Source organism: Protopterus annectens, chromosome 3.part0, assembly GCF_019279795.1.
Source record: "Protopterus annectens isolate FY-2018-M chromosome 3.part0, PAN1.0, whole genome shotgun sequence".
NCBI classification, from domain to species: Eukaryota; Metazoa; Chordata; order Ceratodontiformes; family Protopteridae; genus Protopterus; species Protopterus annectens.
In genome coordinates, this window is record NC_056731.1 from 1641067037 (window position 1) to 1641091616 (window position 24580).

The 24580-nt window shown below is 42.2% G+C and overlaps 1 protein-coding gene across 1 annotated transcript in view; it reads right to left on the reverse strand.

Moving 5' to 3' along the window:
* Positions 1 to 2381: 2381 nt before the first annotated feature.
* Positions 2382 to 24580, reverse strand: part of ATP6V1C1 (ATPase H+ transporting V1 subunit C1) — a 1077102-nt gene continuing 1054903 nt past the window's right edge. The window contains exon 13 of the mRNA XM_044065676.1: positions 2382 to 3048. Within this exon, the coding sequence (XP_043921611.1) occupies positions 2953 to 3048 (96 nt within the window). The 3' untranslated portion in view covers positions 2382 to 2952. The remainder of the gene's footprint in view (positions 3049 to 24580) is intronic.

A 24580-nucleotide genomic window follows, 5' to 3' on the forward strand; every position in this document is an offset into this window, starting at 1 on the left:
AACCAACCACCACTTTTAAACATCCTGCACTCTCACACACAAGCACTTACTCAATCTACAAACCAACCTCAACCAAATATACACTTGATATATATTTATATACATGCACAACTCTGAAGTTGCAAAGAAAATCTAATTTGGCTTTCTGCTGAAAAGCTGGATGGTCACATACTGGTAACCACACAAATGAGCATTGCTCACTAGTGCTTAAACAAACCTGGCACCTGATAACAGGATATAAAGTTATCTCTAGCATATTTAAGAATGTAATGCTAGTGCATGCAATCCAGAACCTACTGAAGCAGACGCAGTTACAGCACTAGTTTTGTAGATGGCAATATTATCATAATTTAGCAAATGCAATTCAGAGTCAAGTATGATACACATATGATAAAATAAAAGGTTTGGCTTATAAATGGATCACCTTATGTGTATCCTTTGGAGGGTGGATTAATTTTTTTAAATCTTAAAATTGTCCTCCACTTGATTTTTTAATTAAAAATCCACCACTGTCTGCATCTTACATCTGGTACTCAAAGATTAGGAGAGCGGGATTTTTCTCCAAGAGTTGGCACATTCATTCCAACTATCTAAGTATGGGTACAAAATAGTAGCTCCTGAAATAACGTCTTTTACCAACACTGGAATTTATTTTACTAAAATATATATTCAAATTCACTGTGGATGTGGAAGTTTGCCTACAGTTAGGAGAACTGCCTTTACACATTATATGAATAGTTACATTATGGGGCTACACAAGCCCCTCTGGTAGATAATATGCAACATATTCTAAACAAGGACACACAGTCTTGTTTTTATTGAATTACCATGTCACAAATTTCAGCTTTTCATCTGGCTATTTTTGTTTTTAGATGGAACTTAAAAATGGGAGCCTGTCAGTAAGCTTTTTGTGCCAGATTCTTCTGATACAAATGCACTTTTGGTTCAAGTTTAAATTAATTCTCATATATACCTAGTTAACATTATGAATAAGAAAAAAAAACAAGTTTTTCTAAACAGTTTGCAAATGTGTCTGTGTACCCATGCTATCCACTGGCAAGAAAATTTACTTAAGGTTACAGATGGATAAAAAGTTCCTGCTAATAAAACATTTGTCCCATTTACTGTATGCATAGATCAAAGAACTTACAAAGGTTATACACCACTGAATTCAATAAGCTGTTGGTCTACTATGAGTTTATTGATTCTTTCAGAAATACAAAACAATAAACCAGCTCATTCTTTACTGAGTATGAAAGAAGATGGGATGGGCATCTTCACCCAATAAAGAATGCCGACATGGTCATTGTCTACAAGTACCCTGGTCCCATATGTGGCAATACTGTCCCCCAAGATACACTTAGGTGGGTTAAGGCTAACCAATCTTTTGTTACTTGCTAGTGGAACTGATGCCTAATAAGCTATGACTTGGCAGACCGTAGGTTATTTTCACATTCAAGATAAAATCAGATTTTTTCCACTGTTTGTAATGGACCCGGTGCAAGCCTGCTACTGAAGAAAATCCACTTAAAATGAGAACAAGTCTTTCGGCAACTGCACAGACTTACACTGACAACAAGTCTTTTGGAAACTCGCCCATTGTTTTTCAATTGGAACCAGCTTATTCACTTAAGACTCATTCCCACCTTCTCAAAGGTGGTTATTTTTACAATTTATGACTTATGAATAGTTACAGTAAAACATACTGCAGCAACAGGGATGTGTTTAATGCAGAATTTACTTTATGTATACAGAAACAATTTAGTTTTTATATCTGGAAAACAAAAAGTAATTAAAATGTGGGTAGTTCTTTCTGCATCTGTTTATGTCACAACTTTTAACTATTTCTTTTAATACAAAAACATCCTTGAGAGTATCACGTTCTAAAACTTTTACCTTCTCTAAGGTTTCATTCTTCTGTAATATTTTCTTCCTCCCTGCTGAACCATAAAAGCCAAAGAGGTTCTGATTTCTAATGTTAGCCAAGCTCTTCCTTATGTTTTATAATTAAAAAGTTAGCATTAATAATAATTCAGAAACTAATTTGTGTTCAGGATTTACCTTCTTACTATCAATATAAAAGCATGTGACTACTGCTCATTTTTACTGAGGATTTGCTAAAGCCATTTTCAGATACAAGACAATTATACATAAAAACACCATTCTTGAAAATAACATAATAAATAAGATTGATTTAACTTTACATCTAACTTGATGTACAACCACTGGTAAAAGAATCAGTGACTGCATCTTTTAGAGACACAAGTATAGCCCTCTTGAGTAATACCAACCTATTCAAAAACAAATGTGTTCACATAATGTTTTTCTGCACAGCTGATACGAGTGCACCACATATACATAAATAAAGCAACAGTACCATGCAGATTTAGCACAGTTGTTTTATTGTTGTATGTTTATGTTGCCAGTGCTTGCAGACTGTCGTAGTAAAACATCAAATAATACACAAACTGTACATCACATACTTTTTATAATCACAATTCATGGTAAGACCGTAAATATCTCTATATTTGTATCAAATAAAGACAATGAATAAAATAATACAAAGTTTACAATATTTTCTTTCTTTAAGCTGTTTTCTTTTTCTAATGAACAGTGCAAGGGAATGCAATTACAGCACACTACGACATATACATATATGAAGAATGACCTTTAGTTTAAATAGTCTACTCAGTTCATAAATAGAATTTTCAACTTCTTCCAAGAATATTTATAATACTTGACTGATTAAAAGCACTATAACACACACTTTTCTCAAGTGGATGCCTTTGGTGAGGGATCACAACAGTTCACATAATTCAAAGGTCTGCTAGGAGAATGTGGATTACTCCACAGTTAAAAAGTACTGTTAGAATGATTTGTATATTGAGTAGTATTTATTCACTTTCATTCCTGTTCATACGCCAAAACAAAATACAAGATGACAAAACTCCACTACTTAAAGTCCAACAGGTTACAGTCAATCTTGTAGTAGACATAAGGGTAGTATTCCTGCTGACTGAGGTTTAAGCCTGGGATATCCATTGTTGCCTAAAAAGAAAAATTGAAACTAGATTAGTCTTCTAAGCATCATACAACTGTATGAACATATTTTACTAAAACAAAAAAAAAGTATGGTTGAGTAGGTGGCTCACTTTAACAACAAATCGTCTAGAAAGTACTTCCTCATTTACTCATAACAGTCTGGGTGCTCTTACCTTCTTTTGTCTGCTGTCAGTAAGAATTCTCCAGCAGTACCCAATCTGCATCACTAACATACATTGGTATTGCTGTCAAGGAAACCTGTGTCGATCTCAGCCAATATATACAAACCAGACTTCATATTTTGCTGGATCTACTGGTAGAGATGGCTAAAGCCATCACTGTGACCCAGGCCACTGGGTAAGGAGGATGAGTGTGCCTACCCTGGGATACAGATTTGTACTTTGTTCTCTTGTAGAACTGGACAACTGTGTCCGCATCAGAGGCAGCTCAATCTACTAGAAGAGGCATGGTTGGCAACACCTATGCATAACACCCATCATGGGGGTCACAAACAAGGCAATTGATAAAGCTTAAGTTCTCTAGCCACATGACTTGGTCCACTCCCTAACAAGTGGTTCTTGCTTCGGAGGGGGAAATGATGGCTGACTAGGTTCCTACTCTGCTCAGGGAATAAATGGACCATAGGGATCTCACCCTGTCTGGGAAAAGATTGTGTCTGGCTCTTGTTCCAAGAAGGGATGAATGGCTGACAGACTGCAGGAAGGAGTACCACTGGAAACTCAAGCAGGAATACGTAACATCAATTTGAGGGCAACCGTTTGAAATGTTGGGACCTACTAGAGGAAGTCCTGAAACATAGAAACTGAATGGCTGAAAGAACAGACTTGCATATACTAATTCCAAGATGCCAGTTCCTGGAATATTCTCTTTTCTCCGAGGTATGATGATCTTAGAGTTGATATATATATATATATATATATATATATATATATATATATATATATATATATATATATATGAGGGGTATGGGGGGGGTTCTCTGGTTTTTCTTTTTTTTTTGGCACTCAGCATTTCAAGTATCAACTTTTCAAAAGGGAGCCCAGTTTGTGACTATTAATTCTTCTATGCAAGAAACCTGTCTAGTCTGATAATAGGAAAATTAACCCACAGTGTTAATTTAAAAAAACAGCCATCAAGGGACTGCGAACCTTGAAAGCACTAGCAAGTATTCAAATGATACACTACAACTATATACAACTGTGGCAAAATGCAGGGTGATGGAAGGCTGAAATACTCTCATTGCTTTATTGGTAAAGTATGTGTCTCAGTCAAATGCAATATCCTATTAAAGAATCATTTCATAATTTATGCATAACATTTATGTAGAATCTCACAATCCCTCCATGAACCTGGCAGGTGGAATTTTGTTATGGTATACCCTTCAGAGTAGCCCATCCTGTTCTGGGAATGACTATGTTGTAAAGCCTGGCAGCAACTCAAGTTATGCAAAAAAATGCTATGGTATTTTATGTAGGAAAGACAATGTTCCTTGAAAAAAAAATGTATGACTATTTACATGACATCACCAAGGCTAACCCTAAAAATGCATTATATGAACATTCCCCAAGTTGTATATCTTTTAAAAATTGCCTTTTTGGTATTTTAGAAGTTGTGCCTAGAGATGCTACAGTTGGTACATGGGAGACCCTTACAGAATACAAAGAGCTCCTTTGGCAGTTACGTTTTAATGCGCATAACTATCCAAGTATTAATGAAGCAGCTCCTTTTGCACCCCTTCTTAAAATGAGATCTGTTAAATCACAGAATTATTAAGAATGAAACTGAATTTAAATTTTTTTATTTACTTTGTATTTACATACATTAGATTGTTTTATATTATGTCATTTAAATGCACTGATTTTAGTCATTTTCATAATGCATCTCTTAGAAATTATTGGTGGTGATGGGTGGGGTTATTTAAAGACTTTGGGAACATTTACCATTTGTTCTGATAAAGTCCTGTGTATTTGAGGACGAAAGCGCTTAAAATTTGGATTAAAATTTTAAAATCTTTTGGTCTTTCCTTGGTTGGTTCCTGTTTCACTGCATCATTTGAGGTTATGTTGTAAAGCCTGACAAACCGGGTTTGCCAAACAGCAGACTCACATTAAATGCATGCATTTCTTGTTGATAACTTCCTAAATAAGGCCCAAGATGTAAATACTAACTTTGTTGGGTGGTTCTAACTACTTCTTGTATGGATTTTTTCATATGAGATGCAACACAAAGAGATTACAGTGCCTATTTTGCAACAGAGAAACTATCTCCTTATTTTAGCATCTTCTTATTTCTGCCTTTCTCTCGAGTTCTCCTTACAAGTGATTCAAAAAGGTGCAGAAGACTTGTTTATGTATTACTGCATTTCTTTACTGGTTGAGTCTGAGTGGGCAGCAGGTCCCTTTTTCAGTGGGGACCCTGGGAGAAAATCTCTAGCATAATTCTTTAGTTACAGAATATAAACGCAAAAAATATACAGTGGAGCATGCAAGGGCTTACACAGACATTTTTGGTAAAACAGTAAAGTAAGTTCAGCGTTAGAGAAATAAAACATACTTGGCACATAACACTGGGTAGGGGGTATATGCAACTTAAAACTTTTGCACTAAAACTTATAAATATGTAAAGTTGAGAAATAAATGTGCAGTAAAGCAAGATAGTAGGAAGAAATAGTATACGGATCAAATGGGAAAAATAGGAGGAAGAGAAATCTTGAAACTGTAAGGAGTAGAGATGCTATTATAGAGGTTAAAAAGAAAAAAATAATCATGGGGAGTTGAGGTGGATGAAGAGAGTGCAATAAGCTAAGACTGTTAAAATGATAGGTATTGTATGTAGGTGAAGAGAATGAAGCAGGTAGTCCAAGTTAAGATTAGAGGAGTGGTGAGGGGAGAGTGAGAATGTGTGCAGGATGGAGAGAGAACGTGTGTGAGATGGACAGTGAGAATGTGAAGCGAAACAGAGTGGGAAAGTGGTGCGAGACGCAGAGTGGGAAAGTGGTGCGAGACGCAGAGTGGGAAAGTGGTGCGAGACGCAGAGTGGGAAAGTGGTGCGAGACGCAGAGTGGGAAAGTGGTGCGAGACGCAGAGTGGGAAAGTGGTGCGAGACGCAGAGTGGGAAAGTGGTGCGACAGAGTGGGAAAGTGGTGCGAGGCAGAGTGGGAAAGTGGTGCGAGGCAGAGTGGGAAAGTGGTGCGAGACGCAGAGTGAGAAAGTGGTGCGAGACGCAGAGTGAGAAAGTGGTGCGAGACGCAGAGTGAGAAAGTGGTGCGAGACGCAGAGTGAGAATGCGGTGCGAGACGCAGAGTGAGAATGCGGTGCGAGACGCAGAGTGAGAATGCGAGGCATAGAGTGAGAATGCGGTGTGAGACGCAGAGTGAGAATGCGGTGCGAGACGCAGAGTAAGAATGTGGTGCGAGACGCAGAGTAAGAATGTGGTGCAAGATGCAGAGTAAGAATGTGGTGTAAAACAGAGTGAGAAAGGGAGTCTGGGAGGAAAAGGGATAGTGAAGTGAGAGAAGAGAGTAAGAATAGGGGACTGTGGAGGGTAAGGGGAGGTAGGTGTGAACAAGTGGGAGTCTGGGAGGTAAGGGAAGATGGGTATGATAATGAGAAAGTGTGGATTAGTCAGGGTGAGAGCAACATAGCCATGATGGGTTAAAGTGCTGTTTTAGGTTAATGTGTTACAGACAGGGACAGTTTTCAGGTTTGTGTATAATACTGTGAGCAATTACTAGATGACAGTAATTCTAGCAAGTTTAGTTGTCTCAGAACTAGGCAGTGGTGGTTACTGTTAAGTATGTTACATGCAAATTTAGCTATATTGTTTTAGTAGACTGCAAGTTTAAGTCATATGTAGACTGGTAAAAATAGGTGATGCATACAGAAGTAAGATGCCAGCATTTTTCTAGAGAAGTCTATGAAAAAAAGTTTAAATCAATAGAGGAAACCAAGCTTTTCATGAGTTTTTTGATGGCTTGAGAGATGTATAGGTCAAATTTTAAGTTATCAAGAGTTACCCTAAAAATGTTTGTGTTGGATGCAGTCTCAATTACTGCATTGTTTACTGAATGTATACAGAAAGGGGTACCTGTCAAATCTTTGAACACACAAATTTTCGAACATTACATGGTCGAGACCAAACGTTCGAAATTTTGAGTGTTCGAAGATAGACTTTCAATGGCACCGTACGGTGCAGATAGGGAGAATTTCCCTTTTTTGCACTGAAGTGCAGTCTCGGAGTTGGCATATTTAAGTAGGGGGGTGTGGAGGGCACAGGGGGGCTTGCCCCCCGCCTACACTGTTAAAGTGTTTTTTTCTGAGTTTTTTTTTTTTTTTTATGTTCAAACATCCAAATGTCAAACATTTGGTCTCGACCATGTAATGTTCGACATTTTGGATGTTCGAACATTTAACATAGACCCTACAGAAAGTTTGTTTTGGGGAAAAAAGGGTTTGGAGAGAAAAAGCATAATTTTTTTTTTTTTTTTTTTGCATTTAACAGAACTCAGTGGTCTGTTCATCAGGATTCAGTTGAGGTGAAGGAGTTTTCTGTGAGTTTCTGAAGATGGGTAAGGCTTTGAGCTGTACATTCAAGGGTGGCATCATTTGGATATTGAGCAAATTATGAATATGGAACTGCTTTGTGGATGTTGTTAGCAAGCATACTGAACAGCATGTGACCTGGAAATGAACCTTAATGCATGTCAAATGAAACTGGTAAGAAGGGGAATAGTTTTTGTTTCTAATAAGGGCAAGTTCATCATCTAGGGATAAGATTTTAAGAATGTTCCAGTTATATTTGTAGATGTAGGTTGTAAAGGTGGCTTTGTTAAATTAGGAGTGATTACATACTAGGTTGCAAGCTATGTGACTGTGTCTGTGATGTGCATGTCTTAGGTTTATGTTATGTGTCTATGGGGGTGATGTGCATGTCTTAGAGCGAAGATAGGAAAATAGTTGCTGATAATGTCAGGTAACCTGACGTTTTGATATGGTTTGGGGTGGTGGAGAGACTGCAGTCTACGGCTGAGTGTCTACTGGACCTCTTGTCTACTGGGTGAAGTTGAAGAGATTTATGTTCAGGTCTTTGTGTGTGTCTGTGGGGGGGGGGGCGGTGCAGAGTTAATAAGCGGCTAGTCGATACTGAAGTCACCTAACATAATAGTTTCATGGGAGATATTGTGTGAGATCCAGTATAAGATGTCGAACTAATGGGAAGTGGTCACCAGATGTAATCAACAATACAGATAGACTTGTTTTTGTTAATTTTGAGGAGAGAGAGATGAATTCTGCATTTGCAAAACTAGGGTAGGTGTTTGGATATGCTGTCAGTGTGAAGTTGTTATTGTAAATAATTTCTACATCCCTTGCTTTTTTGTTGCCAGTCTTTTCTAAGGATATTGTATCCTGAAGGAAGGACTTCCTGATTTGTAGTGCTGGGTTTTAGCTAGATTTATGTGGTTAACAGTACATCATGAGTGTATGCTGCAATACTGGCATACGAATCAGATAGCTTACCGCAGATGTTTCTAAGATTTAAATTTAGTAGCAGCAGGCTATTTTTATGTAGTCAAAAGTAGGAAAGTTTTATTTAGTCAAAAGTAGGAAAGGAAGAGGCTGAAGATGTTGAGCTGCAAGTTATGTTGGTTGTGACAAAATTGGCCTGGGTTTGGGTATAAATCTCCACTGAGGGACAGTGTATTGAAATGCGATTGCAGGGAATTTGTCCTCAATGCCTTTTTTCATTTTTTTTAAAGTATAATATCAATAATAAGGTTTGAATTTTTCATTGATATGGCTATATTTTAAAAATTTATGGCATGAGATAGTGAAAAGGCTGGCTACCACTACATAATGATAAAGCTGTGCATTGGTTGCCTGGAGAAAAATTGCTAGGAGAGGTAAGTAAGAGAGGAGAATTGCTAATGTGGTATGACATTCCCTGTGTTAAGAGAGATAACAGAGAAATTAAGATGGTAGGCCACAGAAGGATTATAGAGGAAGGAAGATTATGGAAGAGAGAGTAATGGATTGGGTAGATATAGTAAAAGAAAGCTGGAGAGATTTTAATTACCTAACAATAAGGAGAACAAAGTGGTATGGGTTAACTGAAAAAGTACAGTTGTGTACACCTACCATAAATGTGGATGTTCGAGTGTATTCACTGTTGCAGTCATCACATTTGGGTTATCTGCCTGCAGGTAGCCCTCAGTTGGCCCGAATACCAGAGTCTTAGTATTTTTCTTGCCCTAAACTGTTAGGTGCCCCCAAACTGGCGACTAGGTTCTGGTGGAAGAACACCACCAGTGGAAAATAAATACCAATATGTCCCTTGTGAGGAAAAGAGAACAAGGAAGAATGGTAATAAAAGGGGAAATAGAAAAAAGGGGGGTGGAGGGAGGGAAACCAGGACTGCAACAGTGAATACACTTGAACATCTACATTTATGTTAAGTGTGCACAACTGTACTATGTTCTTCGTGTTTCACTGTTGCAATCATCACATTTGGGTAGATTCCCAAAGCTGAGGAAATGGGTGGAGGCAGCCAAGGAAGCTAGGGGCTGGCTAGGATGCCCTGCAAGACTGCTGAGGCAAACCCTGCCCTAGATTTGGAGAAGAGAGCAGGTGGTAATACTTTGTGAAAGTGTGAACAGATGTCCAGGTGGCAGCCTCCAGGATGTCACTGGTGGGGACTCCTCTGAGGAAAGCTGCAGAGGTGGAGGCTGCTCTAGTGGAGTGCGTCCTGACCCCCTGGGGGGAGGGATTACCATGCTATTTGTAGCAGAAATGGATGCAGTGTGCTATCCATTTGTAAATGGTTTGCTTGGAGATGACTTTGCCTTCTGCCCTTTTAGCAAAGCTAACCTGCAATTGATCAGACCTTCTGAATGATTTAGTTCTGTCCAGATAGTATCTGAGCTGTCTGTGGACATCTAGAGAGTGAAGAATCCTTTCCCCTTGTTCTGGGGATTAGGAAAGAAAGTGGGCAAATGAATGGATTGGTTGAGAGCCACACTGGACACCACCTTGGGCATGAAGGATGGGTTAGTTCTGAGGGATACCCAGTCTGCATGGACGATGATGAAGGGTTCCACAGCCATGAGTGCTTGCAGCTCAGATACTCTTCTGGCTGAAGTGATGGCCAGAAGGAAGGCTGTCTTCCAGGAGAGAAATTTTAGCTCTGCAGAAGAAGCTGGTTTGAAAGGAGGCAGGGTGAGATTTTCCAAGACAAAGTTAAGGTTCCAAGCCAGTGTTGGTGCCCTTCTGGGGGGCCTCAGGTTGCTAGGCCCCTCTGAGGAACTGTTTGATCAAAGGGTGTGAGAAAAAGGGGCTGCTCTGTGGAAAAATGAGCAGAAATAGAAGAGGCATGATTTTGTATAGAGAAGAGAGAGAGAGATCACTGTATAGTAGGTCAGCTAAGTAATCCAGGATGAGAGGGATGGAGGGCTGTGCCATATTGGCCCCCTTAGCCTGGATCCAGGTGCAGAACCTTTTCCATTTATCTGCATAAGACTTTCTGGTGCTAGGGCATCTGACCTCAAAGATAACATCCAGAACCTTTTTACTGAGGATGGCAGATTGGTTCATGGTCAGGGAATAAGCCAAGCTGCCAAAATGAGTGTCTGCAATTGGGGACGCATGAATTTGCCTTCCCTCTAGGTTATGAGGTTTGGAATCTGTGGAAGATGCCATGGAGGCAGCGGGGACAGGTTGAGCAGCAAGGGGTACCTACCAGTGCTGTTGGGGCCAGTCTGGTGCTATAAGAATGGTCCTTGGTGTTTCCTCCCTTATTTTAAGCAGTACCCTGGGGATGAGAGGAAGGGGAGGAAAGGCATAGACCGAGAGGTTGACCCAGGGGAAGTACAGGCATCCACTTTCCAAGCCATGCAGTCATGCTCCCAGGTGCAGAATTTGCTGAGCTGATGGTTGGTGTGGGAGGGAAGAGGTCGACCTTCGGGGTTCCCCATTTCTGAGTTATTAGGGTGAAGGTACTTCTGTTGAGCTGCCACTCATGTGGGTCCAGAAGGTTTCTGCTTAATTGGTCTGCCAGGGAGTTGAGAGAGCCTGGTAGGTATTGTGCTAACAGGTGTAGTTGCATGGAAGAGGCTGTGAGCCAAAGGGTCATGGCCAACCTGCATAGAGGGTAGTAGCGAGTCCCTCCCTGCTTGTTGATATACAGCATCATAGTGGTGTTGTCTGTTTTGATCAGGAGAACCCCTGGAGAGAGAAGAGGTTTGAAAGCTATCAAGGCATGCTGCACAGCCATCATCTCTTTTTGACTGATGTGCAGGGGGATTTGCTGTGGGCTCCATTGGCCCTGTATGCACCTGCCGTCCAGGTGTGCACCCCAATTGTAGTCTGATGCATCTGTGGTGAGGGTCTGGGCAGTCCCTTGATGCGGGGGCATGCTGTTGCCTACCAAAGAAATTCCTTTCTGAGGCAAGGAATTATAGGTAGAAGAGTTTCCAGTTCTTGAGAGTGTTGATACCAAAGGCTCTTTAGGTACCACTGAAGTTTCCTCATATGCAGTCTGGCATATGGAATGAGGAGTATGCAAGATGCCATGAACCCCAGAGCTTGCAGGATTTTCCTTGCAGAAAGCTGGGGCTTGGTGGCCAGTTAAGAGAAGTAGGCTGACAGGAAAGTTTGTTTCTCTGGTGTATGGTATGCCATCTGGGATGCAGTGCCCAGACTTGCTCCCAGTAAGATTATCCTTTGGGTGGGGACCTGTTTTGATTTTTTCATTGATTGTGTACTCTAGGGAGGTTAGTAGGTTCTTTACAAAGGCCAGGTGCTTGAGCAGCTTTTTCTGGCTGCCTGCCTGAATAAGATAGTTGTCTAAGTAGGGGAATGGATTTGCTTTTGAGCCTCTGCCCACTAATCTGGTGGTAGATCTGGGAACCCTATTGGGGTTGGAAGAGTGTGGCAGGAGAATCTGTATCCCTGAGACACAATGTTCAGAACCCATTGGTCCTTGGTAATGGCGCAGGTGCTTGAATGAAAGGAGAGTTTTCATCCTAGGGATAAGTGAAGGTGGGCAGAGGGGAGGTGGGGAGGAGGTGAGTCATTGTGAGTTCTTACCACAAGGGGGTGGCTTAGAACGCCCTGGTTTTGAAGTGGAGGTAGTCCACTGCTTAGATCTCTGCATTCCCTGGGGCTGCTATTTGGGGGGTCTGCTTCTACGGGGCCTAGGCTGAGCCTGTTTACTCGGAGCAGGAAAGGACCAGTGCTTGGAGGGACAATGCCTGCTGAACCTAGGGGGATGGGGCTGGACCTGGAAGAAATATTTAACTGCATAGATTTTGCTTTTTCTTCCATCTTTTTTAAGACCTCTTCTGCCTTAGCGCCAAATAAGTTATCTTTGTGCAAGGGGGCATCCAACAATTTAGATTTGACATGCTCTGGCAGGGGTTGTTCCTTAAGCCATGCATGTATGTCTTCTAATGACAGATGCACTGACTGCTGCCCTGCAAGAAGCTTATAGGGCATCAAAACCACAGTGCAAAGTGTGTTTAGTTACTTAACTTGCACAATGCATTAAGTCTTGTAAATCTTTAGATTCTGCCCAAGCAGGAAAGGAAGACATTTTTTGTTTAAGAAGTTCCAAGGTATGTTGCTGATATTTAAGCATATGGAACTGACAATTTAGTGCCCTGGTAGCAAGAGTAGCTGAGGTGTATACTTTTTTACCCCATTTGTCCAATGCTCGAGAATCCCTGTCTAAGGGGGTGGGATTCTTAGCAGAGGTTGCTTTAATCCCTTTAGGCCCTTGAGAAATTACCTCAGAGTCAGCTGTAGGATTTTTAAAAAGATATTTGTGAGAGTCAGGGACTCTGTAGTACCTGTCTGGTTTTCTGGGAGCAGGAGGTAGGGTACGAGGAGTCAAGCTGGATTCAAGGAAAACATTATCTGCCACATCCAGGACTGGAGAGATGGCCAAGGGTCTGTCTTGCAGAAGGTCCAGGAATTCCCAGAGTCTCTTTTTAGACTAAGGATAGTCCTGACTCTCCCATTGTAAATGCTCCCTTAAAGTATACATGGTTTCTCCAAAGGAAAAATCTACTGGGGAGAGGCTGAAAGAATGGATTCCTCTGCATCAGAATCTTCATAAGTGGAGAGGGGTTGCATGTCTTCATAGTCAGATGCATCAGATTCATCTGACTTCTTGTTCAGACAAAATTATTGGGGACAGATCTCTTTTCCTTTTTGAGGGGGTAGCTTGGCTTCCCCTGATCAGCATGATAAGGTCTTCTGCCATTTTAAGCATTTGAGACTGAGGCAAGGTAGTCAGTTTCTTGGGTGTGGTTTGAACCCTGGACCTAAGGAATTTGGTTGTTTTCGAAAGAATGGTAGTTGCAAAAGAAGATGTTGGTTTGAGTAGAGATTCAGTGGTGCGAAGGACTTCTTCTGAAGCCAGTGCCTGCTCAGAGGCTCCGGACCCATCCAAGGTAGAGATGACGGCAGGCTCCTTAGACGAAGAAGAGTTTTGCAGCATACCACACTCCGAAAGGGTCGCGGTAGCAGCCTGCAAATCAACTGAAGTGGGCATCAAGGGCTGTGAAAAGTGCCTCACTGAGTAACCGGAGGACTGACAACTAGCTTAACGGAAGCGTCATCAGTAGGTTTGGACCTGTGCAGTCTGTCTCTGTCTTTATCTTTATGTTTTTTTGGAATATCTGCTGTTGGATGGCTTACCAAAGCCATATCAGAATTCGAGGACTGTAATCAAAAATATCTGGCTACAATAAGGGCCCGACGATGAATAGTTCTAGCATTAAACAAAGCACAGAAGCGGCAACAGGGGCTGTCATGGTTTGGGCCTAGAGAAGTGATGCAGTAAGAGTGGACATCTCTTGTGGTATTTGCTTTCCACAGGCGAGACAATTAACTTTTTCTGACTTTGGCTAGTGCAAGAAAAAGGGATCCTCAATGGGGTACTTAGCTTTAGAAGACTTCAACTTCAATTCAGCACTCATGCGAACTGCTTCTGCTTCAGGTTCCATGGCAAGAAAGACTGATGTAATGGCGTCGGATGCCTTACTTTATACCACGGATGACCTGACTTCAGTCCTCAAGCGACAGCAACCGACACAGAAATACTAAGTCTCTGGTATTCGGACCGGCCGAGGGCTACCCTGGCAGGGATAACCCAAATGTGATGACTGCAACAGTGAAACACGAAGAACATCTGGTTGTGGGAGAAGTAAGAGATATTTAAAAATATAGTAGGGGGGATGGTGGGAATAGAGAATAGTTTATGGGAGTGCAGTGATCATGAGTAAAGCGGGCCTTACACCACAGGACAGCTCATCTTCAGAACAGACAAAAACAATCTATGGTCTTGTGTTGTAAACAGGTAATGATTAACACAACGGATGTTCTTCATATTGATCAATGTAGTAGCCTTAGCTCTACAGGATTATATCCTGCCAAGGATATAACAGCCAGCCAGCTTCCAAAACTTCAGTGCACCTTCCATGTGCCCAAACTGTCAAACAGCTCGAGATGAGCTGACTAAAAGACAAGTTGGGACACACAATGCCCTTCAGACCTTTACTGCAGATGAAGAGTACACTCCTCTGAAGCTTTTGAGAATCGATGCTAGGCATGTTCCTTTAGTGGGCAAATAAATTCCCTTTGGAGGAAAAAAATTCCATTTTCTTATATTTACTGATGTTTTATTACTTTTCTCTTAAGGAAAGTTATTTCTGTCTCGAGAATGTAATGTAATTTTAAACGGAGCACTCTTTTTCCGTCCGTTTTATAGTAGTATAAACTAACAGACAAGATACTGTCTGTGGAGAAACTATGTTTAATTTTCCATTGTGGGTTTGGCTGCCATAGTGTTTTAATATGCTTCTTACTGTGTTTCTGTCAAAAAAGAAACTTGTATGGATTGGTAGGTCTACTGGCATTTTTGGCTTGACCAAGGAAATGAATGTTGGTCCTACAGTCAGTCCTTCTTCCAGCCACAAAAAAGAAAATGTTAAGTAAAAAGCATTAGCCACCACATCAGGCTAACAATTTGACTGAGCCACAGGTGCATGGTTCTGCTGGGGTCATTTGGTGTACCTCAGACCACTCACCTTTAACTCCAAATCCTACTGGTGTAGTGGCTACAGCCACTATGGACTGGGGGTTAGCCATGTCTTCTGCGGCTGGTGAAATCCCCTCAGTGGGCAAGGAACAGCCACTCTTGTCAGTCTTGGGAGAAGGAACACGGAACGTTTTTCTTGTTATGTCAGAATGCTGTGCCCATCCCTGGGGAAGCAGCAGGCTGACATTAATAACATAGTTGGCCCAAATTCTCCTGTCATAAAGAAACATAAAACCAAACGCACCTACTCCTCCTCAAATTTCTTTGGATAGGAGTATTTTACTGGGAGTGACTCTGGGTTTAATTCAGGCTACTGATCCTTTATTGTAGAGTAGTTTCTGGTAAAGAAACAATGAGGGATGCCTCTTTTCCTAAAGAGATTCAAAATTCAGAGACAGCTCCACGTGGTCTTGCAGAGTGGTCCTAGCTACAGAGAACTGAGAAAAGTGACTACTTTCCAGATTTAAGTATTTTTTTCTGTTTTTTACTTGGAATACCTTCTCTTGCTTATTTTGAACAAGCTTATACTGTTTTTTTAACTGTTTGCTGCATTATATAGTATCTGCACTTAAAATTTTACCTGGTCGAAAATTGATCGAAAATCTGTTGTTTGTTTAATTTAACTGTTGAGGCTGCCCACTAAAGTGTGCTAGCCTGTGTAACTGATTTATTACTGCCTTCTGTATTTCTGTGTGTTTTCTATCTAAAAACAAAACAAAAAAATAATCCTTGTTTTCCCACCTCTCCTCAACTAGTTTAGACCAGTTTACAGGCTTTGCTGTATTCTGGGCTGTGGTGTAGTTCCTGTGTTGTCCATTACCTTACTTGGATAGAAGGAAGTTTCTTTGCTCACCAGTGGGAGTGGGGAGCCTTGAGCAGCCTATCTGTCCCTGAAGGAGTGACCTCAGCACAAGAGCTGTAGTAATTGGTTGTTTTGGACCATTTCTAGCTCTTTTTGAGTCCCTGTTTTTCAAATTTTCCCTTAGAAAGCTCTACTCTTAGAATAACCAGTCTACTATTATAAGCATAGCACTTGTTCTCAAAGCTTCTCTTCTAAGTAAGCACTCTCAAACTTAAGTAGCACTACATCCATTTCTCCTGTTCAGCTGGTTAATCTGGGAATCTTGAGACAATGCTATAATTGTCTCATGTACACAGACAACCTCTCCTCCCAACAAACACAAATACATGTGAGAGATGCAACTATATAAACAAACTGGAGGCTGAACTCTCTCTCAGGGCTGAACTCTCTCTCAGCTCAGGACTGGCAAGACCAGACAGGAGGAGAAGGTAGACTACATGAAAAGAGACATAGAGGAGCTCTCTGATTATGTAGCCCAGGCTGTATGACCCTGACCCTGAGCAGAGCCCTCACAGATATTGGCTAAGGCACTTGCCACCCCCCATAGTGCCTTTTTTAGGCAAGGCTCAAAAGATGAACCTACCTCCTTAGAAAACAAAAATGGAAAAAAAATAAGGGTAATGCTGCTCAACGCCATAAGTCTAAATCTCAAGATGCAGGCTCTCGAAGCACTCCTCAGTATGGAGAACATCGATGTTTGAGCTGTAACAGAGACCTGGTTCAAGACTCCTGAGAGCATCCCAGCACTACCAGGCTTTACCTCGTATCATGCTTTTCGGCCCCAAAACCCGGGCCGAACCACAAAGGGAGGGGGAGTGTCCATATTCATCAAGGATACCCACACCTCCAGGTTAGTGGCAGCTCATGAAGCATCGGAGACCATCCAGATGCAGCTAACCGTAGGCAAAACTGCTATACAACTGGTTGCATGTTACAGACCACCTTCCCAATCTCAAGAACCCCACTCAGCCTTCCTGAAGACATTGGAAGATATGAATGTCTCACCAAATGCCATCATATTGGGAGACTTCAACTACCCTAACATAGACTGGCTGCACTATTCTAGCCGTAACACCCTAGCCCAAAGGTTCCTGGAATTCATAAACTCAAATGCAATGGAACAGCTAGTCACCTCTCCCACAAGGGGGGATGATATACTAGACCTGATCATCACAAACATGGGGACAAAATGCTCCACACCGGAAGTATTCCCCTCACTGGTGAGATCTGACCACAAACTAATCACCCTGGATATACATTTACCACCTCCACCCCCAGCACAAAAGACTACAGTGAGAAACTTCTCAAAAGCCGACTTTACACTTCTCAAGACTGAGATGGTATCATTTAAGCCCACAGGGCCAATGGAAACCACATCCCACAATGCTGAATCCTACACAAATGCTTTCTACAGACATCTCCAAGAATGCATGGATCGTGCAATCCCTAATAAAACCAAGACCCTCTCTATCAAAGGAGAGCGTCCTGTCTGGTGGACCCCACCCATAAACAAATTGCATAACAAAAGAAGGAAGCTACTGCAAGACAGAGCAAAATCCCATTAAGGGAAGGCATCTCTGATCAGCACTAGTAGAAAGCTACATTCTCTCATAAAAACATCCAAGGCCAACTTTGAGAGAAAAATCACCAAGGACACTAAAGATAACCACAAGGCATTCTTCAGTTATGTTAGAAACCTGGGCGGAAACCCTCAGATATGCTCAGAGTTAGTGCACAATGACAAAAAATTTACCGAACCCACAGATATTGCCAACATTCTGGCAGATAGGTTCAGTGCAAATTTCTCTCCTCCCTCACCTCCAAAAGAAGAAGTACTCATCCCAGCTGAATGTAACCTCACTGTCATCTCTGATGTCAAGGTGAGAACCGCCCTCAGCAAAGCAAAAAACACAGCATCTATGGGACCTGATGGTATCCCTGGCTGCGTGATACGTGAACTCCAAGAGGAGCTAAACCCGCATATAAAAATGTCATTTAACCTTAGACTTACTACAGGATATGTACCTGAACACTGGCGTACAGCAACAGTGGTCCCACTCCACAAGGGAGGCTCCACTACAGACCCTGGGAACTACCACCCCATAAGCTTAACCAGTCTGGTCTGCAAAGCTATGGAAAGAATTATTATGGAACTCTTAAACAACGACATTGGGGATCTACAGACACTTGATCCCACCCAGTTCGGCTTTGTAAAGGGCAGATCCTGCCTTTTGAACCTGCTTGACTTTTTTGAAACAGTCACTAGAGCCATTGATGAGGGCAAGGCAGTCCATACAGCCTACCTGGACTTGGCTAAAGCCTTCGACACAATACCCCACTCAGGGATCATAGATAAGCTAAACTGCTTAAATGTAAATCCATATGTCACAAGATGGGTTGCAAACTGGCTAAAGAACAGAACCCATAAAGTCAAAATTGCGGAAGCCATGTCAGACTCAAAGCCAGTCACAAGTGGTGTCCCACAGGGCTCTGTCCTGGGACCCCTCTTGTTCGGCATTTACTTCTCAGATGTGAAAGCAAACATGGGAGGGTTGTGGCTGACAAAGTTCGCAGATGACTGCAAACTAGGCGCCATAGTCGATACACCAGCTGACACATACATCCTACAGAAAGGCCTCACCGAAACGGACAACTGGTGCTGGAATCATGGCCTTAAACTGAATGCCAAGAAATGTATAGTCATCCCCTTTGGGAAAAACAAATTATCACATAGATAGTAACCCACTGAGTACGGAAAAAGTAATCAGAGACCTGGGGACCCAAGTTGATAGTGACCTCTCATTTGATACCCACGTTGCCAAAGTGGTTAGAAAGACTTTCTACCTTGCCCACCTTATCATGAAGGGGTTCACATCCAGATCAAAGGAGGTCATCATGCCCCTGTACTCCTCCCTTATCAGGCCCATGATTGAGTACAATGCCCCATTTGGAATGTACCTCACCCGGCACTTACAACAGCTGGAGAGACCCCAGAAGTACCTCACCAAGAGGATCAAGGGTCTCCAACATATGTCATATGCTACCAGGCTAAAGAAACTCCAGCTCTATTCAGCAGCATTCTGCCTGCTCAGAGGTGATCTGTGCCTGACGTACAAGGCCATGTCCAACCAAGAATTGATGGACATGCTCCACCTCAAAAAATCCAAATCCATAAGAACCACGAGAGCCAAAGATTTAAACCTCAGTACAAACATGAATAGAACATGCTGGAGAGACAGATTCATAACTCAGAGGCTTCCCATACTCTGGAACAGAATCCCAGTTCATGTTAGGCAGAGCCCCTCACTGACTCTCTTCAAGAGAAATCTTGACGAGTGGATGGGAGATCGTAGGTTTACCCCGGGGGTCACCCCTGTGTCACTACTTGACAGAGGCACAGTAAACTAATTTTAATAAGTAAGGGGGTCTTCAGTGTGTCACTACTAGACAAAGGCACAGTATTCTAAATGTATTCTGTACACCTTAGTACCACTACATGGGGTGGTGAAAGCCACATCTCTAGGGCTAGGCTTGCAAATGCCCCAGGGCAGATAGCCTAGTACTAAACTATGAACAGAAAGAGGCAGGGGCAGATTTAGGGTTTTGTCCTCAGATTTCAGATTCAAACTCAGAGGAGAGCTTAGTTTCTGACAGGTATGGAGAAAAAGTGTATACTTCAACTTTGATTTTCAGAATTCAGAATTGTCAGGCTCATATATTAGTTTGTTCTGACATATTGTGAAAGTATGATGAATGTTTTATCTATAGCTTCTTCTTGTGAAGAAATAAACTGCTTTAAATAACTTAGTTTTTTCTACGGCACAGATCACTATTCATTGTCTGCAGTGCTTATATGATTCTGTTGACACCTCTTCCTGGGCTATGGCCACCGGTACGGTTTTAAGGAGGTTTGCTTGGCTGCATTCTCAGACCTGCCCAGATGATTTAAAAACTACATTTTTAAATTCTCCCTTAGAGAGAGAGAGATTTAACATTTGGCCCCTGTGCTGCAGAGCGATCAAAAAGTGGGGAAAAAAGGGCAAGCTGATCCAAGGAATCTCTAAGATTTTTCAGCCGTCCTTTTCCAAAGGATTTTCTTTTTCCTCATCTAATTTTGACAAAAAACAGAATAAACAGTCTCAACAGAATTCAAGTAAACAGACATTTAAGGCATGTGGCAAGGGGGTTCCGAAAAGAAATCTCAAACCTCCCAAAACCAAGGACAGTCTAACGCGTCTTAATGACTATTCAGGAGACCTTATGACCCCCCTACCACCCTGGTCCCTATTCGATTCCATAAAGTCTGAAACCTCATTTTTCTCTTTGGCAACAAATTGCAATAAGTGGGTTCTGAAAATCATTCAGCAGGGTTAAAAATAGCAGTGGGAGGAAATTTCACCTTTCCATGGGTCAATCTTCATCCTGCTAATCAGACTCTCTAGTTTTCTCTTGTTCTTCATGACATGCTGTCCCCAAAAAAGTGACAGAACCAGTTCCTCCATCCCAAGCGGTGGGACTGGGTTTTAGTCAAGGATGTTCATAGTGCCAAAAAAAGAAAAAAAATGCATGGAGATCAATTATGCATCTTTCTTTCCTAAACCTGTCTGTGATAGAATTTAGTTCCCAAATTCAAAATGATGTCACTTCACAACCTGTTACCTCTTCTTCCTTCTTCAAGTTTCCATGTGGACCTAAACATGCTTCGCATCACATCCCCACTCATCCAGACTTCAGGTGTTTAAGGTTTTCTGTGTCTGGATCATATTATTAGTTCTCTGCCTTACCCTCTGGACTATTCACTGCACCAAGAGTGTTTACAAAGCGTCTGGCTCCTGTTGCAGCTCATTCCAGGCTACAGGGTATCCACACGTTTCCATATTTAGATGACTTGTTTATCTCTGCAAAGTATTTTTCAAAATGTCAGGAGTCTCTTTCTTGGGTGAGAGATCTCTTGCACAAGCTGGAACTCCAAGATAACATTCAAAATTCTTTTTTGACTCCCTCACATGGGATCGTGTCCCTCGGATGTCAACTACACACTTCAGTTCAAAGAGCTTTTCTTCCACAGGAAAAACAGATCCTTATCTAGATCTATTTCTAAGGTTTTGCAGTCAAACTTCGGTCACTGCAAAGAATACCTCAGAATTTGGGGTCTCATGGCAATCCCTTAAGACTCCAATGAGAAAGATACAGTGGTATCTGAAATCTCTTAGTCTCTGCATCAATATCCTTTACCTTTTCAGATCTCAGTGCTGGGGTTTGCTACAGAAATATTTAGGTAGAGACAACTGATGCCCTTAAATCCAGGTCTCACCTTCTCCATCCCTGTTCCAAAGCAGTCACTTACCATAGATCCTTCAGACTTTGCTTGGGGAGCAGTTTTGAGAGGGATAAAAGTGCAGTGGGTGTGGGGCAAAAAGAACAGATGCGAACACATAAATATCAATAATATGCTTGGCCTGATCAAAACATTCAACTCTCTAAAACATCTTTGGTCCCCAGGGCTTCTTCAAGTGGTTCATAGGTACGTACTAAGCTATCTGCCCAGGGGCATTTATAAGCCTAACCACAGAGTGATGGCTTTCGCCTACCCATTAGATTAGTAACCTGGGCCTATGTCTAACAGGGCTCCTGAAGTGATCCCAGGGTAGAACTTACGATTACCCATCTACTCATCAAGATTTCTCTTGAAGAGGGTCATAGAGGAGCTCTGTCGAATATGGATTGGGATTCTATTCCAGAGTGAGGGGAGTCGCTAGGACAGGAATCTATCCCTCCAGTATGTCCTGTTTATTGTTGTGCATAGGTTCAAGTCGCTAGAATGAGTGGTTCTGAGGAATCTTGTTTTTTTGAGGTGAAGCATGTCCATTAGTTCAGGGTTTGACATGGCCCTATAGGTCAGGCATAGGTCACCTCTGAGCAGATATTAAGCGACTGAGAAGAGCTGGAGCTTTTTTAGTCGTGCTTCATAGGGGAATTGTTTAAGGCCCTTAATCCTCTTAGTGAGGTAATTCTGTGGTCTTTCTAGTTGTTGCAGGTGTCCAGTGAGGTACATCCCAAATGGGGCATTGTACTCTATTATGGGCCTAATGAGTGAGGAGTAAAGGGGCACAATCACCTCCTTGGATCTGGATGAGAAACCCTTTGTGATCCGGTGTGCCACATAGAAGGATTTCCTGACCGTTTTGGCTATGTGGTTCTCAAAGGAGAGCATGCTATCTACTTGGGTACCCAGGTCCCTAATTACTTCTTCTGTACTTAGTGGATTCCCATCTATGTGGTAGTTTGTAGGTACTTTGTTTTTCCCAAATGGGATTACTATGCATTTTTTGGCATTTAGCTTGAGGCCGTGACTTTGACACCAGGTGTTTGTCTCTGACAGACCCTTTTGCAGGATGTCTGTCAGACGGAGAGTCAATTATTGCACCCAATTTACAGTCATCTGCAAAGTTGGTTAGCGGCAGTCCCTCCGCATTTGCCTGTATTTCAGAGAAATACATACAGAACAGGAGGGGTCCCAGGACTGACCCTGTGGGACTTCGCTTGTGACTGGTTTAGAGTCAGACATGGTGCCTGCCACTCTTACCATGTGGGTTCTGTCTGAGAGCCAACTGGCAACCCATCTCGTGACATGGGGGTTGATATTTAAGCTGGTGAGTTTGTCTATGATTCCTGAGTGTGGGATGGTGTTGAACGCCTTAGCGAGGTCCAGATATGCTGTGTGGACCACCTTCCCTTTATCTATGGCCTTGGTGACTGTTTTGAAGAAGTCGACCATGTTCAGGAGGTAAGACCTGCCTTTAACAAAGCCGAACTGGGTGGGGTCCAGTGTCTGGAGGTTCCCAATGTCCCTGTTAATGAGCTCCATGACAATGCGTTCCATGGCTTTGCAGACCAAGCTAGTCAAGCTTATAGGGCGATAGTTCCCAGGGTCAGTTGTGGCACCACCTTTGTAGAGTGGTATGACTGTTGCTGTACACCATTCTTTGGGTACATAGCCTGTAGAGATGCTGAGTTTGAATAGTGTTTTGAGATGGGGGGTTAGTTAATTTTGAAGCTCGTGTAAGACACAACCTGGGATACCATCTGGTCCCATTGATGCTGTGTTTTTGGCCTTTGCAAGGGCTGTCTTTACTTGAGTGTCTGAGATATCTGGAGCACCACATTCTACTGGGATGGGTGCTAGCCCCTTTGGTGGAGGGGGGGGGTGAAGTTTAAACTGAACTTGTCAGCCAGGATGTTGGCAATGTTAATTGGTTCAGTGTACTTATGGCCATTATGCACTAGCTCGGAGCATATCTGAGAGTTTGCCCCTAGACTCTTGACATAGTTAAAGAAGGCCTTGTGGTTATCCTTAGAGTCATTGGCTATTTTTCTTTCGAAGCTGGCCTTGGATGATTTAATGAGGGAACGCAGTTTTTTACTGATGTTAAATCAGAGATGCCTTCTTATTTTGGGTTTTTGTTCTATCTTGCAGGTGTTTCCTCCTTCTGTTGTAAAGTTTATTTATGGCCAGGGTCCACCAGACTGGCTTCCTCTTTTTTGAGGAGTTGGTCTTGGTTTTACTTGGGATGGCTCGGTCCATGCATTCTTGAAGGTGTTCATAGAATGCACTTGTAAAGGATTCTGCCGATGGGTCATCATTTTTCATTTGATTGGGAGCTTTGAAACTTCCCACCTCGGTCTTGTGGAGTGTGAAGTTGGCTTTAGAGAAGTTTTTTACCTTGATTTCCCTGACTGGGGGGGGGGTCGGGATGTGGATGTCCAGTGTGATTAGTTTGTGATCTGATCTTACCAATGACGAGTTTACCTCAGGTGTGGAACATAGGTTCCCCATGCTGGTGATGACCAGGTCCAGTATGTTGTCACCTCTTGTGGGAGTGGTGACCAGCTGTTCAAGGGCGTTTGAGTTTATAAACTCAAGGAAGCATTGGGCTAGGGCGTTTGAGCTTGAGTAGTTTTCCCAGTCAATGTTTGGATAGTTGAAGTCACCCAGTAGCATGGTGTTGGGTAGAATCTTCATACTTTCTAATGTTCTCAAGAATTCATACTTTCTAATGTTCTCAGGAATGCTGCGTGAGGGTCCTGAGACAAGGTAGGAGATTTGTAGCAAGCTATAAATTGAACAGTCAATTTACCCTCTGTTAATTGCACTTGGATGGTCTCAGATACCACGTGCTGTGCTACTAGCCTAGAGGTGTGGGTGTTCTTGATGAATATGGACACACTCCCTCCTTTTGTGTTCCGGTCCTGGTTTTGGGACCTAAAGGTATAGTAGGAGTTATAGCCTGGTAGTGCTGGGGTGCTCTCTGGAGCCTTGAACAAGGTTTCTGTCACTGCACATACGTCGATTTCTTCCATACTAAGGAGAGCCTCGAGTGCGTGCATTTTGAGGTTTAGACTTCTGGCGTTGAGAAGCATTACCCTCAGTTTTTGTTTATTATTGTTGCTTATGGAGGCGGGTTTGTCTTTTGAGCCTTGCCTAAAAAAGGCAGTATTGGGGCAGCAAGAGTCTTGGCCAGTATTCGAAAGCCCAGGGGAGACAGGTGCAAGCCATCT